The 18,003-nt window shown below is 45.5% G+C and overlaps 1 protein-coding gene across 3 annotated transcripts in view; it reads left to right on the forward strand.

Annotated features, from left to right (window-relative positions):
* Nucleotides 1-18,003, forward strand: part of ADARB1 (adenosine deaminase RNA specific B1) — a 230,471-nt gene that overhangs the window by 157,121 nt on the left and 55,347 nt on the right. For all 3 annotated transcript variants that reach the window (XM_063933087.1, XM_063933088.1, XM_063933086.1), the window contains one exon: nt 13,764-13,790. In XM_063933087.1, coding sequence (XP_063789157.1) covers nt 13,781-13,790 — 10 coding nt within the window. In that variant the 5' untranslated portion in view covers nt 13,764-13,780. The remainder of the gene's footprint in view (nt 1-13,763; nt 13,791-18,003) is intronic.

Consider the following 18,003-nt stretch of genomic DNA (forward strand, 5'->3'; position numbering starts at 1 on the left):
ATACGAGTACCACCAAAAAAGGGGTATTATGTTCGGTGAGGGAAAAACTACCTGTAGTTTTCCTGAATCTGAGAAATAAAATGAGGTGTGTGATGATGCGTGGGTTTCCCCCCGATAACAATTAATAATTTCTTAAAAAGTATTGGCTGCATACCCTTTCCCGCCAGAGGTTAGGATGCATTGGGAAACACCCCCTAGGGGGGATAAGGCGCTCACACGCTTGTAAGAACAAGGGCTCTACCCTCTCATGAGATGGCCGCCCTTAAGGATCCTGCTGATAGAAAGCAGGAGGGTATCCAAAAAAGGTATTTACACACATACTGGTGTTATACTGCGACCAGCTATCGCCTCAGCCTGGAGGTGCAGTGCTGGGTTGGCATGGTCGGATTCCCTGACTGGAAATATTGATATCCTAGATAAGGATAGTATATTATTGCCTATAGAGCATTTAAAAGATGCATTTCTATATATGCATGATGCACAGCGGAATAATTGCCGACTGGCATCAAGTATAAGTGCGTTGTCCAATTCTACCAGTAAAATGGTCAGGTGATGCGGATTCCAAACGGCCTTTGGAAGTATTGCCTTTGAAAGGGGACATTTGGGGTCGGTCTTTTAGACCTGGTGGCCACGGCAACAGCTGGGAAATCCACGTTTGTACCCCAGGTCGCCTCTCAAAATAAGACGCCGTATTATCAGGCACAGTCCTTTGTTGGCAAGCTGACAAAAGGTTCCTCTTTTCTGCTCGTGACAGAGGGAGAGGAAAAAGGCTGCAGAGATCAGCCAGTTCCCAGGAACAGAAACCCTTTCCCGCCTCTGCCAAGCCCTCAGTATGACGCTAGGGCTTTACAAGCTCAGGCAAGGTGGTGGCCCGTTCTCAATGAATTTCAGTGCGCAGTGGGCTCACTCGCAAGTAGACCCCTGGATCCTTCAGGTAATATCTCAGGGGTACATATTGGAATTCGAGACGTCTCCCCCTCGCCGTTTCCAAAAGTCGACTTTACCGACGTCTCCCTCTGACAGGGAGGCAGTTTTGGAAGCCATTCACAAGCTGTATTCCCAGCAGGTGATAATCAAGGTACCCCTCCTGCAACAGGGAACGGGGTATTATTCCACACTATTGTGGTACCGAAGCCAGACGGCTCGGTGAGACCGATTCTAAAATCTAAAATCTTTGAACACTTACATACAGAGGTTCAAATTCAAGATTGAGTCACTCAGAGCAGTGATTGCGAACCTGGAAGAAGGGGACTACATGATGTCTCGGGACATCAAGGATGCTTACCTTCATGTCAAAAATTACCCTTCTCACCAAGGGTACCTCAGGTTATGGTACAGAACTGTCACTATCAGTTCAGACGCTGCCGTAGGGATGGTCCACGGCACCCCGAGTCTTTACCAAGGTAATGGACGAAATGATATCCCTTCGAAGGAAGGAAATTTTAGTTATCCCTTACTTGGACAATTCCCTGATAAGGGTAAGATCCAGGGAACAGTTGGAGGTCGGTGTAGCACTATCTCAGGTAGTGTTGCGGCAGCACGATTGGGTTCTCAATATTCCAAAATCGCAGCTGGTTCCGACGACTTGTCTTCTGTTTCCTAGGGATGATCCTGGACACAGTCCAGAAAAAAGGTGTTTCTCCCGGAAGAGAAAGCCAGGGAGTTATCCGAGCTAATCAGGAACCTCCTAAAACCGAACCAAGTCTCAGTGCATAAATGCACAAGGGTTCTGGGAAAAAGATGGTGGCTTCCTACGAAGCAATCCCATTCGTTAGATACCACGCAAGAACTTTCCAGTGGAACCTACTGGACAAATGGTCCGGGTCGCATTTTCAGATGCATCAGCGGATAACCCTGTCACCAAGGACAAGGGTATCCATCCTGTGGTGGTTGCAGAGTGCTCATCTTCTAGAGGGCCGCAGATTCGGCATTCAGGACTGGGTCCTGGTGACCACGGATGCCAGCCTGCGAGGCTGGGGAGCAGTCACACGGGAAGGAATATCCAGGGCTTAGGGTCAAGCCTGGATACATCACTTCACATAAATATCCTGAAGCTAAGGGCCATTTACAATGCTCTAAGCTTAGCGAGACCTCTGCTTCAAGGTCAGCCGGTGTTGATCCAGTCGGACAACATCATGGCAGTCACCCACGTAAACAGACAGGGTGGCACGAGAAGCAGGAGGGCAATGGCAGAAGCTGCAAGGATTCTCCGCTGGGCGGAAAATCATGTAATAGCACTGTCAACAGTATTCATTCCGGGAGTGGACAACTGGGAAGCAGACTTCCTCAGCACGACCTCCTCCCGGGAGAGTGGGGACTTCACCCAGAAGTCGTCCACATGATTAAAAAACTCGACAGGTATTGCGCCAGGTCAAGAGACCCTCAGGCAATAGTTGTAGACGCTCTGGTAACACCGTGGGTGTACCAGTCAGTGTATGTGTTCCCTCATCTGCCTCTCATACCCAAGGTACTGAGCTTGATAAGATGGAGAGGAGTAAGCACTATATTCGTGGCTCCGGATGGGCCAAAAAGGACTTTGTAACCGGAACTTCAAGAGAGGCTCACGGAGGATCCGTGGCCTCTACCTCTAAGAAGGGACCTGCTCCAGCAAGGACCCTGTCTGTTCCAAGACTTACCGCGGCTGCGTTGACGGCATGGCGGTTGAACACCGGATCCTGAAGGAAAAAAGGCATTCCGGATGAAGTCATCCCTATCCTGATCAAAAGCCAGGAAGGATGTAACCGCAAAAACATTATCACCGCAATTGGCGAAAATATGTTGCGTAGTGCGAGGCCAGTAAGGCCCGACGGAGGAAATTCAACTGGGTCGATTCCTACATTTCCTGCAAACAGGAGTGTCTATGGGCCTGAAATTGGGGTCCATTAAGGTTCAGATTTCGGCTCTGTCAATTTTCTTCCAAAAAAGAACTAGCTTCAGTCCCTGAAGTTTAGACGTTTGTAAAAGGGGTACTACATATACAGCCTCCTTTTGTGCCTCCAGTGGCAATTTGGGATCTCAATGTAGTTTGGGTTCCAAAAGTCACATTGGTTTGAACCACTTAAATCTGTGGAGTTAAAATATCTCACATGGAAAGTGGTCATGCTGTTGGCCCTGGCCTGGGCCAGGCGCGTGTCAGGATTGGCGGCTTTATCCTGTAAAAGCCCTTATCTGATTTTCCATTCGGACAGGGCGGAATTGAGGACTCGTCCTCAGTTTCTCCCTAAGGTGGTTCCAGCGTTTTCACCTGAACCAACCTATTGTGGTGCCTGCGGCTACTAGGGACTTGGAGGAATCCAAGTTGCTGGATGTTGTCAGGGCCCTGAAAATATGTTCCAGGACGGCTGGAGTCAGGAAATCTGACTCGCTGTTTATCCTGTATGCACCCAACATGCTGGGTGCTCCTGCTTCTAAGCAGACTATTGCTCGTTGGAATTGTAGTACAATTCAGCTTGCACATTCTGTGGCAGGCCTGCCACAGCTAAAATCTGTAAAAGCCCGTTCCACAAGGAAAGGGGCTCATCTTGGGCGGCTGCCCGAGGGGTCTCGGCTTTACAACTTTGCCGAGCAGCTACTTGGTCAGGGGCAAACACGTTTGCTAAATTCTACAAATTTGATACCCTGGCTGAGGAGGACCTGGAGTTCTCTCATTCGGTGCTGCAGAGTCATCCGCACTCTCCCGCCCGTTTGGGAGCTTTGGTATAATCCCCATGGTCCTTACGGAGTCCCCAGCATCCACTTAGGACGTTAGAGAAAATAAGAATTTACTTACCGATAATTCTATTTCTCGTAGTCCGTAGTGGATGCTGGGCGCCCATCCCAAGTGCGGATTGTCTGCAATACTTGTACATAGTTATTGTTACAAAAATCGGGTTATTATTGTTGGGAGCCATCTTTTCAGAGGCTCCTCTGTTATCATACTGTTAACTGGGTTCAGATCACAAGTTATACGGTGTGATTGGTGTGGCTGGTATGAGTCTTACCCGGGATTCAAAATCCTTCCTTATTGTGTACGCTCGTCCGGGCACAGTTTCCTAACTGAGGCTTGGAGGAGGGTCATAGGGGGAGGAGCCAGTGCACACCAGTTAGTCCTAAAGCTTTCTTTAGATGTGCCCAGTCTCCTGCGGAGCCGCTATTCCCCCATGGTCCTTACGGAGTCCCCAGCATCCACTACGGACTACGAGAAATAGAATTTTCTCTGACGTCCTAGTGGATGCTGGGACTCCGTCAGGACCATGGGGATTAGCGGCTCCGCAGGAGACAGGGCACAAAAATAAAAGCTTTAGGACTAGGTGGTGTGCACTGGCTCCTCCCCCTATGACCCTCCTCCAAGCCCCAGTTAGGTTTTTGTGCCCGTCCGAGCAGGGTGCAATCTAGGTGGCTCTCCTAAAGAGCTGCTTAGAAAAAGTTATTAGGTTTTTTATTTTCAGTGAGTCCTGCTGGCAACAGGCTCACTGCATCGAGGGACTTAGGGGAGAAGAAGTGAACTCACCTGCGTGCAGGATGGATTGGCTTCTTAGGCTACTGGACACCATTAGCTCCAGAGGGATCGAACACAGGCCCAGCCATGGAGTCCGGTCCCGGAGCCGCGCCGCCGACCCCCTTGCAGATGCCGAAAAGTGAAGAGGTCCAGAAACCGGCGGCAGAAGACTTTTCAGTCTTCATGAGGTAGCGCACAGCACTGCAGCTGTGCGCCATTGTTGTCAGCACACTTCACACCAGCGGTCACTGAGGGTGCAGGGCGCTGGGAAGGGGGCGCCCTGGGCAGCAATGATACCTTGTTCTGGCTAAAAATACATCACATATGGCCCCTGGGGCTATATGGATGTATTTAACCCCTGCCAGGTCTCACAAACACCGGGAGAAGAGCCCGCCGAAATAGGGGGCGGGGCCTATCTCCTCAGCACACAGCGCCATTTTCCTGCACAGCTCCGCTGCGAGGAAGGCTCCCAGGACTCTCCCCTGCACTGCACTACAGAAACAGGGTAAAAAAACAGAGAGGGGGGGCACTATTTTGTCGATATTGATATATTAAGCTGCTATAAAGGAAACAACACTTCTGTAGGGTTGTTCCTATATATTTATGGCGCTTGGGTGTGTGCTGGCAAACTCTCCCTCTGTCTCCCCAAAGGGCTAGTGGGGTCCTGTCTTCGATAAGAGCATTCCCTGTGTGTCTGCTGTGTGTCGGTACGTGTGTGTCGACATGTATGAGGACGATGTTGGTGTGGAGGCGGAGCAATTGCCGGTAATGGTGATGTCACCCCCTAGGGAGTCGACACCGGAATGGATGGCTTTGTTTATGGAATTACGTGATAATGTCAGCACGTTACAAAAATCAGTTGACGACATGAGACGGCCGGCAAACCAGTTAGTACCTATCCAGGCGTCTCAGACACCGTCAGGGGCTGTAAAACGCCCTTTACCTCAGTCGGTCGACACAGACCCAGACACGGACACCGAATCTAGTGTCGACGGTGAAGAAACAAATGTATTTTCCAGTAGGGCCACACGTTATATGATCACGGCAATGAAGGAGGCTTTGCATATCTCTGATACTGCAAGTACCACAAAAAGGGGTATTATGTGGGGTCTGAAAAAACTACCTGTAGTTTTTCCTGAATCAGAGGAATTGAATGAAGTGTGTGATGAAGCGTGGGTTAACCCCGATAGAAAACTGCTAATTTCAAAGAAGTTATTGGCATTATATCCTTTCCCGCCAGAGGTTAGGGCGCGCTGGGAAACACCCCCTAGGGTGGATAAGGCACTCACACGCTTATCAAAACAAGTGGCGTTACCGTCTCCTGAAACGGCCGCCCTCAAGGATCCAGCTGATAGGAGGCTGGAAACTACCCTGAAAAGTATATACACTCATACTGGTGTTATACTGCGACCAGCCATCGCCTCAGCATGGATGTGCAGTGCTGGGGTGGTTTGGTCGGATTCCCTGACTGAAAATATTGATACCCTGGATAGGGACAGTATTTTATTGACTATAGAGCAATTAAAGGATGCTTTTCTTTATATGCGAGATGCTCAGAGGGATATTTGCACTCTGGCATCGAGAGTAAGTGCGATGTCCATATCTGCCAGAAGAAGTTTATGGACGCGACAGTGGTCAGGTGATGCGGATTCCAAACAGCATATGGAAGTATTGCCGTATAAAGGGGAGGAATTATTTGGGGTCGGTCTATCGGATTTGGTGGCCACGGCAACAGCCGGGAAATCCACCTTTTTACCTCAGGTCCCCTCCCGACAGAAAAAGACACCGTCTTTTCAGCCGCAGTCCTTTCGTTCCTATAAGAACAAGCGGGCAAAAGGACAGTCATATCTGCCCCGAGGCAAAGGAAAGGGTAAGAGAGTGCACCAAGCAGCTCCCTCCCAGGAGCAGAAGCCCTCCCCGGCTTCTGCAAAGCCCTCAGCATGACGTTGGGGCTTTACAAGCGGACTCAGGGGCGGTGGGGGGTCGACTCAAGAATTTCAGCGCACAGTGGGCTCACTCACAGGTGGACCCCTGGATCCTGCAGGTAGTATCTCAGGGTTACAGGTTGGAATTCGAGAAGTCTCCCCCTCGCCGGTTCCTAAAGTCTGCTCTGCCAACGTCTCCCTCAGACAGGGCGACGGTATTGGAAGCCATTCACAAGCTGTATTCTCAGCAGGTGATAGTCAAGGTACCCCTCCTACAACAGGGAAAGGGGTATTATTCCACACTATTTGTGGTACCGAAGCCGGACGGCTCGGTAAGACCTATTCTAAATCTGAAATCTTTGAACCTGTACATACAAAAATTCAAGTTCAAGATGGAGTCACTCAGAGCAGTGATAGCGAATCTGGAAGAAGGGGACTTTATGGTGTCCCTGGACATCAAGGATGCTTACCTGCATGTCCCAATTTGCCCTTCACATCAAGGGTACCTCAGGTTCGTGGTGCAAAACTGTCATTATCAGTTTCAGACGCTGCCGTTTGGATTGTCCACGGCACCTCGGGTCTTTACCAAGGTAATGGCCGAAATGATGATGATTCTTCGAAGAAAAGGTGTATTAATTATCCCTTACTTGGACGATCTCCTGATAAGGGCAAGGTCCAGAGAACAGCTGGGGGACGTAGTAGCACTAACCCAAGTAGTGCTGCAACAGCACGGGTGGATTCTGAATTTTCCAAAATCTCAATTGACCCCGACGACACGTCTGCTGTTCCTGGGAATGATTCTGGACACGGTTCAGAAAAAGGTGTTTCTTCCGGAGGAGAAAGCCAGGGAGTTATCCGAACTTGTCAGGAACCTCCTAAAACCAGGAAAAGTGTCTGTGCATCAATGCACAAGAGTCCTGGGAAAAATGGTGGCTTCTTACGAAGCGATTCCATTCGGCAGATTCCACGCACGAACTTTTCAGTGGGATCTGCTGGACAAATGGTCCGGATCGCATCTGCAGATGCATCAGCGGACAACTTTGTCTCCACGGACAAGGGTGTCTCTTCTGTGGTGGTTGCAGAGTGCTCATCTGTTAGAGGGCCGCAGATTCGGCATACAGGACTGGGTCCTGGTGACCACGGATGCCAGTCTGAGAGGCTGGGGAGCGGTCACACAGGGAAGAAACTTCCAGGGAGTGTGGTCAAGCCTGGAGATGTCTCTTCACATAAATATACTGGAGCTAAGAGCGATTTACAATGCTCTAAGCCTGGCAAAACCCCTGCTTCAGGGTCAGCCGGTGTTGATCCAGTCGGACAACATCACGGCAGTCGCCCATGTAAACAGACAGGGCGGCACAAGAAGCAGGAGGGCAATGGCAGAAGCTGCAAGGATTCTTCGCTGGGCGGAAGATCATGTGATAGCACTGTCAGCAGTGTTCATTCCGGGAGTGGACAACTGGGAAGCGGACTTCCTCAGCAGACACGATCTACACCCGGGAGAGTGGGGACTTCATCCAGAAGTCTTCCACATGATTGTGAACCGTTGGGAAAAACCAAAGGTGGATATGATGGCGTCCCGCCTCAACAAAAAACTGGACAGGTATTGCGCCAGGTCAAGAGACCCTCAGGCAATAGCTGTGGACGCTCTGGTAACACCGTGGGTGTTCCAGTCAGTGTATGTGTTTCCTCCTCTGCCTCTCATACCAAAAGTACTGAGAATTATACGGCAAAGGGGAGTAAGAACGATACTCGTGGCTCCGGATTGGCCAAGAAGGACTTGGTACCCGGAACTTCAGGAGATGCTCACGGAAGATCCGTGGCCTCTACCTCTAAGACGGGACCTGCTTCAGCAGGGACCGTGTCTATTCCAAGACTTACCGCGGCTGCGTTTGACGGCATGGCGGTTGAACGCCGAATTCTAAGGGAAAAAGGCATTCCGGAAGAGGTCATCCCTACCCTGGTAAAAGCCAAGAAGGAGGTGACTGCACAACATTATCACCGCATTTGGAGAAAATATGTTGCGTGGTGTGAGGCCAGGAAGGCCCCGACGGAGGAATTTCAACTGGGTCGATTCCTACATTTCCTGCAAACAGGATTGTCTATGGGCCTCAAATTAGGGTCCATTAAGGTTCAAATTTCGGCCCTGTCGATTTTCTTCCAGAAAGAATTGGCTTCAGTTCCTGAAGTCCAGACTTTTGTAAAAGGAGTACTACATATACAGCCCCCGGTTGTGCCCCCAGTGGCTCCGTGGGATCTTAATGTAGTTTTGGATTTTCTCAAATCCCATTGGTTTGAGCCACTCAAATCGGTGGATTTGAAATATCTTACATGGAAAGTAACCATGCTACTGGCCCTGGCTTCAGCCAGGAGAGTGTCAGAATTGGCGGCTTTATCGTATAAAAGCCCATATCTGATTTTCCATTCGGACAGGGCAGAACTGCGGACGCGTCCTCAGTTTCTGCCTAAGGTGGTTTCAGCGTTTCACCTGAACCAGCCTATTGTGGTGCCTGCGGCTACTAGCGATTTGGAGGATTCCAAGTTGCTGGACGTTGTCAGGGCATTGAAAATATATATTTCAAGGACGGCTGGAGTCAGAAAATCTGACTCGCTGTTTATACTGTATGCACCCAACAAGCTGGGTGCTCCTGCTTCTAAGCAGACGATTGCTCGTTGGATTTGTAGCACAATTCAACTTGCACATTCTGTGGCAGGCCTGCCACAGCCTAAATCTATCAAGGCCCATTCCACAAGGAAGGTGGGCTCATCTTGGGCGGCTGCCCGAGGGGTCTCGGCATTACAACTCTGCCGAGCAGCTACGTGGTCGGGGGAGAACACGTTTGTAAAATTCTACAAATTTGATACCCTGGCTAAAGAGGACCTGGAGTTCTCTCATTCGGTGCTGCAGAGTCATCCGCACTCTCCCGCCCGTTTGGGAGCTTTGGTATAATCCCCATGGTCCTGACGGAGTCCCAGCATCCACTAGGACGTCAGAAAATAAGATTTTACTTACCGATAAATCTATTTCTCGTAGTCCGTAGTGGATGCTGGGCGCCCATCCCAAGTGCGGATTGTCTGCAATACTTGTACATAGTTATTGTTACAAAAAAATCGGGTTATTGTTGTGAGCCGTCTGTTCAGAGGCTCCTACGTTTGTCATACTGTTAACTGGGTTCAGATCACAAGTTGTACGGTGTGATTGGTGTGGCTGGTATGAGTCTTACCCGGGATTCAAAATCCTTCCTTATTGTGTACGCTCGTCCGGGCACAGTATCCTAACTGAGGCTTGGAGGAGGGTCATAGGGGGAGGAGCCAGTGCACACCACCTAGTCCTAAAGCTTTTATTTTTGTGCCCTGTCTCCTGCGGAGCCGCTAATCCCCATGGTCCTGACGGAGTCCCAGCATCCACTACGGACTACGAGAAATAGATTTATCGGTAAGTAAAATCTTATTATCGGTAAGTAAATTCTTATTTTCTATATATTTTTGGGGGGTTCCTATGTGTAGACATAGTGTCTAGGTTGACAGTCATTAGGCCAGCCCCATATGGGCCGACATGCATTATGCCGACACTGACAAAAGGCCGATATGTATTGGGTTGACACTGACAAATGGGTGACCCTGGAAAGTGTCCACACTTTCAAATGGTCGACGTGGCAATGGTCGACACAGCTTTTTAAGGGGGTCTCTTTGCAATTTATTTATTTTTTATACACCTTTTTCATACGTTATCCACGTAGACTGCACCTGGGAATAGTAACCTGCCAGCAGCATGGCGAGTGAAGAGAGCAGTAATTGGGGTTCCCTGTGCTCTGACGGTGAAAACGACAACCAAAAAAAAAAAATTGTCTACTTTTTCTTGTCAGTCATTTCATTTGTCGACCTTTTCATGTGTTGACCTTTTGTACATGTCGACCTTTTCCTTGTCGACCATATGGTGTCGACCTAAACATTGTAGATCTTCTATACCAGACCAATTTGTAAGTCAAATTGTGTAAAAGCTGGTCATTTTTTTTTTCTTGTTTTTTTTATAGTCTAGTATGCTAGTTATTCCCTATGTAACACCAAGGAACAAAATAACAAAATTTATCCAGCGATGGCACCCAAAGACGAACCTATCTATCCGCTGTCCGGTAGGAAGTAAATGTTAATGCCTGGCGAAACAGACAGTGCTCGTATATGAAAATAGGCCTGGCCCCTTCTCAGTGAGCACATAAATACGGCTGGCGTTAAAAGGGTTAATTGTCCGTAAACCGTTATCAAATGTCAATTTCGTATTTCTAAAATAGCCATAACCTAAACTGAGATTGCGCCGTGACCCGTAAAGCAGCCGTCGGCTATATTGCTAAGTACTAGACCGTTGAAGCCAAACAGAATGTTCTAGCTGACTAGATCAGATATTCATGTATAGTCTCGTCAGGCCCTCCTGCCGCCTGTGTGCTGCTTTGTCTTCAGGTCTGGGCTGCCTTTTTTTTTTCTTTCTTTTTTTTTTTTGTTCCTTCCTTACACAGTACTGAACACCTGGGAGTAAATGGTTTTTATATACCTGCAGTTTACTTAACTTCCGTTCAGTTTTGTATCTTTAAAGTGCATTGATAATCTTGCCCAACATTGTCCACTTAATGAAATTGTTCTTTCCTGGGTTTTCGCCAGTTTAGGCATTAACTGGGCCTTCCAACACCGAGTTTATTTCCAAAGCGGCATCCTTAGCAAGCCACCGCTTCTCGGCGGGTTTGATGTCTTTATTTAAAGCCGCGCTTATATTAAGTGAAAAACCTGCCGTGTTTTGCACAAAATCTTACACAAAATATGCTGACGTTTCATGTAAGCTACTTTGTGCGATGCGAAATTAAGGTATAAGTACGAAAGTATGATGATTGTTACCAGTGGTCGCACCAAGCCTCTATGGCACAAGAACGGCAGGTGAATTAGGGCACATTAATATGATCTTCTTAATAAGTAGACTTAAATATTTGTCCCATGCATCATTAACTCCTTTACTATAGGAGTTCTAAGTACAATTTATATAAGTAGCATTTCCTTGTCTTTTGTCATCTACGTCTATTCATAGTTTTACTTCTGTGTAATACGTTTTTCCTTGATTTTATGATATATTGCAAGGTTTTTTTTGTGCTTGAACTGTAGTCCTAAGATTTGCAGGGTAACACTTCCTTGGCTAACTGGTCTTATTTGAAAAAAAAAAAATGTAAAGATAGCGCTTTAGTTCAAAGGTGCTGCAGTCCACCAGCCGGGATGGTCAACTATATCCCAAAAAAGTCAGTTTGCACAGTCCAATTTTGCTGTGTTGCGCTCCCTGGGTTACTAGGGCAATATTCGATCTTCAGAAGGAGAGTGTTAAGCTCTGATGAGGTTATTCTGTATTCGGCAAAGACTCCCAACTCCAATTCACATGGTTGAGGCAATCATACATTAAAAGGGAATTCAAGGAGCAGAGCATTCTGTCCCTCCTGGAGATGGTCATGTTGGGAGGGTAAAACCATGTGAATTGGAGTGGGGAGTATTTGCCGAAGATCGAATATTGCCCTAGTAACCCAGGTAGCGCACCACAGCAAAATTTGACTGTACAAACTGTAACTGGTCTTATTTGTCTATTTGGAATGTAGTCCGTGAAGTGTTGATTCTTTTTGATTTCCCCCAGTTCATGGTCTGTCTTGAGTTATACATAGTTGCATATTTGTTGGATTCCACTCAGGGGGTATCCTAGAGGGGTAGATCCTGGGGCAATAGAGTGGCCACCAGGGGCATGTCTCCATGAATCCGGTCTTCTCACCTTTTGATGCAGTGTGATGTGGTGGCAAAACAATTAGCTTCTTCACACCCTCACCCTCTTCAAAGTGGGTGGGATGCAGCAGCGTTGTCTACTTTCCCAGGATGGGAATGTTAGATTGCTATCAGATTCTGAATATTTTCAAGCACCACTTATATAAAAGAATGAAAGCAAAGAATGTTACAAATTTGTTACGTTTCCACGTAATTGGTATATATATTTTTTTAACACATTGCTGCGATCCCAAGACTAATTCCACTTTGCATTAGATATTTAACTAGATGGCGGGAGACCACCTCTGTAACCTACAATTATTTCCCAAACATAGCTTAAAAGCACAATGCCTTGTTTTAAAGTTTTGTCAGAGTTCTTATCTACAGGAAAACCCCATCTACAGACTGCCTTGTATTTCATCTGTCATCTTCCTTTATATATAGAAAAAGTCTCGGCTCCATCAAACTATAATTCTTTTACTTTTCATTTCCTTGACCCTGTGAGCCTGTAAAATTTACAGGCTGTCCCTGAAATACAGTCTCTGGTCATAGATCTTGAGAGATTGGTACAATGAATTATTCACATTTTGTTGGATAACGTAGCCTTGAACACGAAGCCATTTTATTCCACATTGGAAAATGAGTCTTGAAAAATGTATTCATTACAGCAAGGTTTAGCCAGGCATGATATGAAGCACTGCTATTCTCATCTGCATTATAACTTTATAGCAAATGACTGGTAATCAAGACTTTCACTTTGCTGAATATGCTTACTACTTTTATAATGTTTGACGTTGACCTAAAGTGCTTTTCATTACATCTTTTCCTTCTTACCATTTTCTTCATTGCTGTTTCTGCAACTTTTTTTGTCTTTTGGCTCCTAATAATACAGTTTACGGTAGGACAGGAGAACAAAAAGGAATACCACCGCATAATAAGAAGTGTAGACTATCTGTATAAACACCGTTAATAGTAACCATATCAACAGCTCCTTGGTTCTAAATGCAAAGTGCCATCCCTATCGATAACTACAGATCACCGTGCCTGTTTCCACACTCACGACCCAGTGAAGTGAAGCTGCTGCAGTTACCTCTTGTTGAGATGCAAATTTACACTTTTAGCTTATCCCCCTCCAAATTGTTTCCATTGATCTTTAACGCAAAAATATAAAAAGTGTGAGAAGTGTTCATCGTAATATCATTGACACTGCCTCATGGCAATTGGAATACCATTTTACAATAATCTCATTGGCAATAGTCTAAGGGTGGCCAATACAGCTGGACTGTGCCCCGTCACCCCAATGTTTTTTTTAACAGCGTAACACACGGGTCCTTCGATCAAAGGATTCAGCTCCTTTACTCAGCAAATGCTTCATCTCCAGCCAAGATTTTTTCTTTTCTTCATAAAGTATGTATCGTGAAATTTCAGCCTTGAAAACAAAATTAGATAAGTTTGGTAGTAAATTGTTTGAAGCCCATATATAGTAATATTTGTTATCGTGAGTACACTGTACTTGATAATGTTATGTTGCTTTTGTATGTTTCACGTTTTTGTTTTTCTCTTTTTTTTTTTTCCCCCCATAGGTATAATCCCGAAAGCAATGGCTGAAGGTATGCATCTACTGATACACATTTTATTCATATTATTAAACAGGAAAAGTATCATTTCTGCCAATAGAACTGTTGTGACTTGAACTTTGCATATCATTTGTCTTTATGTCGCCAGGTCCAGTTTATGGGCTGTGGACAGTATGATGGTCTCTAAGTGCATACAGCAGACCTTTTGTGTCACGCGCTAAATAAACCTTTAACCTTTTACGTCTATTTTTATTTAAAATTGGAAGAGGCGTTTGAATGGTGCAACAGCACAGGTGTATTCAGTGATGGTGGTCTGTGCTGTGGGGGCACCTTACCTTGTTCCTGTGATGGTTCTTGCAGAGTGGCGACGTTCCGCTGGTGTTTGGGGTACATGTATCAAACCTTCTAAAGAGTGGACAAATGAAGTTACCCATAGCAACAAATAGTCTTCCGCCTATCATTTTATAGCATGTACTAAACGGGTGTGGTATAGCTCATAGATAGTTAAAAGATAGACATTCATTAGTTAGACACTATATGGTCGACGGTCAAAAGTCAGACAAAAAAAAATGTTGGTTTTTTTTTGTGTGTTTTTAAACATTTTTAACTCAAATTTGGTGAAATTCGGCCCCTCGCGGGCTCTCTGCGCTCACTAAGCTTCAGGCTCGGTGTCTCGCTCCGCTTTGCTCGCCACAACTTTACTAAAAGGTAATAGTTTGTGACATGGATAGTAAATGAGGCAAACATTGTAAAAAAAAACACAGGAAAAAAAAACAATTTTTTTTTTTGTGTCTGACTTTTGACCCTGTCGACCATATAGTGTCTGTCTAATGACTGTCGACCATATAGTGTCTAACTAATGACTGTCGACCATATAGTGTCTAACTAATGACTGTCGACCATATAGTGTCTAACTAATGACTGTCGACCATATAGTGTCTAACTAATGACGGTCGACCATATAGTGTCTAACTAATGACGGTCGACCATATAGTGTCTAACTGACTGTCGACCATATAGTGTCTGTCTAATGACGGTTGACCATATAGTGTTTAACTGTCGACCATATAGTGTCTAACTAATGACTGTCGACCATATAGTGTCTAACTAATGACTGTCGACCATATAGTGTCTAACTAATGACTGTCGACCATATAGTGTCTAACTAATGACTGTCGACCATATAGTGTCTAACTAATGACTGTCGACCATATAGTGTCTAACTAATGACTGTCGACCATATAGTGTCTAACTAATGACTGTCGACCATATAGTGTCTAACTAATGACTGTCGACCATATAGTGTCTAACTAATGACTGTCGACCATATAGTGTCTAACTAATGACTGTCGACCATATAGTGTCTAACTAATGACTGTCGACCATATAGTGTCTAACTAATGACTGTCGACCATATAGTGTCTAACTAATGACTGTCGACCATATAGTGTCTAACTAATGACTGTCTATCTTTTAACTGTCTATCTATAGACCGGAACCCGTACTAGACAAATTCTATATTGAAGATGCTATGGGAAACTTCTATACTCACTCTCACCCATTGGTACTGATTGTCTTCAAAGTGCTTTCCTCTATTTCTCTTAGTGGCCAGAAGGCTCTCTTAATGTTTAAACGCTCTACTTGTTTAAAGCTTTTGGTGAGGCTTAAAGTTTGTGCTTAAAATGAATTTCTCCTTTGCTTGCTGAAAGTACAGGGTTGGGACCCATTAGCCGTAATGCTTGGGACTTAGCGTTTTCCAGTAAGGGATTCTGCATAACTTGGGGTTTGCTCTGAATGGTTAGACAATAAATAATGAGCACAGACAGTTATTTACCAATTCTTTCATATAAAGTCTTGGAACTTTATGGGAAAACTGATTTATGGATGAAAAGTTCCATACCTGTGATTATTCCTTTCATCTACATGACAGATGTGGAGGCTTCTAGATTAAATATGTGGCTGTCACTGAAGGAGAAAGGTACACCTGGCTAGAAGGTCAAGTGGTCAAGTTCTCTCCTGTTTGCAAATCTGCTGCTCTGGTCGTAGGATTTGCAATGTGCACGCACGCCATATACAACTTTATAAATGTTTGCCCTATATTGACTTAAAGAAACCCCATTTTGTGTTTTCATGTTGAATTCTTCAGTCACTGTGAAATTGCAGAGCTTGGCTGTATAGAAGCTGCATTTATCAACCTGTTGGAAAATCGCTGAGATAATGAAGTATAGGAACTCCTGCATCAGCAGTTGTAGGGAAGCGTGGTATTATTTTCTTGGCTTCAATAGTTAGAGAGCAGTAAGATTAAGAGGTGCTACAAGCCCGTTTGGAATTGTTCTTGGTGTACAGCCCAACAACCCTTTGATGCCAAAGCGTACCTGGAATGCAATACGCACTGTAGTCTGGCGTACTGCGTCTCACTTGTACACATAAATATCTAGCATTCAATGTACGTTCCTGGAGTGAAGGGAGTAAGGGAGATGGTTTTACTGCAATAGGTGATTATACAGTACACATACATTGTAGTATTGTACAATTTTGCTGAATAAAACAACCAAAACCCGTTTTAGAAATGCTCCACCAACCTATAATGATGGCAGCAGCCTATCAGGAGAAATATGAAGGTATGATGTGTAGCTCTGGTTATAGCGCTGAAGAACTGTATGTCAGACTCGCACTAAAGTCACAAACGCCTCCAGAAAGGAAAAGGACTCGAGTGAATCATTGTAATTTCCAGAGCTTAATCCACTGTCCAAAATGATAATCCCACAGGAGAGGAAGAAAAATGTTCCAGCTCTTCCTAATTAGACTAGAAAAGACGTGCAAGGAAAGTGACCCGGGCAGGGTGGCAGTTATAGAATCAGTATTTGGTGCTGGTTTGCTCTCATCCATGGCATGAGGGCGAATCAGCACAAGGTATCGCACTTTGTTCTGTAACTGTTTGTACTGTTATGTGGATTCCAGTTTTATGTGTCGTATAAGCAGGGTAGCGCTAATACAGCTGTCACGTATAAACCAGCAACCCTAGAGGTACATGATTGACCTTTCCCTGTAAAGCAGGGGTATTCAACCTGCTGCCCTCATAGAGAAGGGTATCTGGTCTCTAGGTTGACACTATTGGTCAACTGGGACTCTAGGTCGACTGGAACTCTAGGTCAACATGACAAAAGGTCGACATGAGTTTTTCCCATTTTTATTTTTTTTTAACCTTTTTCATACTTTAAGATCCACGTGGACTACAATTGGGAACACTAACCTGTGAGTGCAGCGAGGCACCTTGCCCGAAGCATGGCGAGCGGACGTGGTTCACTAATTGGGGATCCCGGTCACTGTACGGAGAAAACCACCCCAAAAAAGTGCAAAAACTCATGTTGACCTAGTACATGTCGACCTAGAGTCCCTGTCGACCTAGAAACCATGTCGACTTAGACACTGTCGACCTAGGTGTGATTGACCTTGCATACCACACCCATAGAGAATAGAGAGAATAATTTTTACAGAAATATCCACTTTTGTTTTTGTCTTTTATACCTCCGAATACTAGTATTTGTGAGTGTTACTCTTGCATATTATTTGTCCAGTTCAGATAGCAGTCTATTGAGGCTACTATTGTGCGGATGTTATCAATCAGTCCCTTGTGAAATGCAAAACGTGATGCAGGGTTTTGGCTACTATGAAAAATGTGTGCGGTGCAGTCGGCAAAAAAAAACACCCGCTCTAAAGTCCAATCTGCTCAGACCCTCCCATTGCATGGTGTAAATGATTACAAGTTGACATAGTGCCAAATTGGCTTGCAAACCCATATGTTTACCTTTTGACATGGCGTCAACATCTGACAACTGATTTTGGACGTTCCCAAATGAGCTGTAATGCATGACACCCCCTTCCCCCCCTTTCATAAGTGAAGCAGTTCCAGATCAGAAAAACATGGTTAAAACATTGACTTTCAAAATACTGTACATTAAATGCGTGAGCAATATTTTAAAAATAGTAGAGAGGTTCTTTCATGGCTTTTACATCATTAATCGAGATACATATTTTAATGGTTGCTCACATCCAGTGTAGCGGCAGTGTATTTCGCAGGGGTGTGGTTCATCAAATAGACAGTGTCTAGGTCGACAATGTTTAGGTCAACCACTATAGGTCGACAGTCACTAGGTCGACATGGATGGAAGGTCGACAGGGTTTCTAGGTCGACATGTGCTAGGTCGACAGGTCTAAAGGTCGACATGAGGATTTTTTTATTTTT

The sequence above is a fragment of the Pseudophryne corroboree genome, chromosome 7, assembly GCF_028390025.1.
Source record: "Pseudophryne corroboree isolate aPseCor3 chromosome 7, aPseCor3.hap2, whole genome shotgun sequence".
NCBI lineage: Eukaryota > Metazoa > Chordata > Amphibia > Anura > Myobatrachidae > Pseudophryne > Pseudophryne corroboree.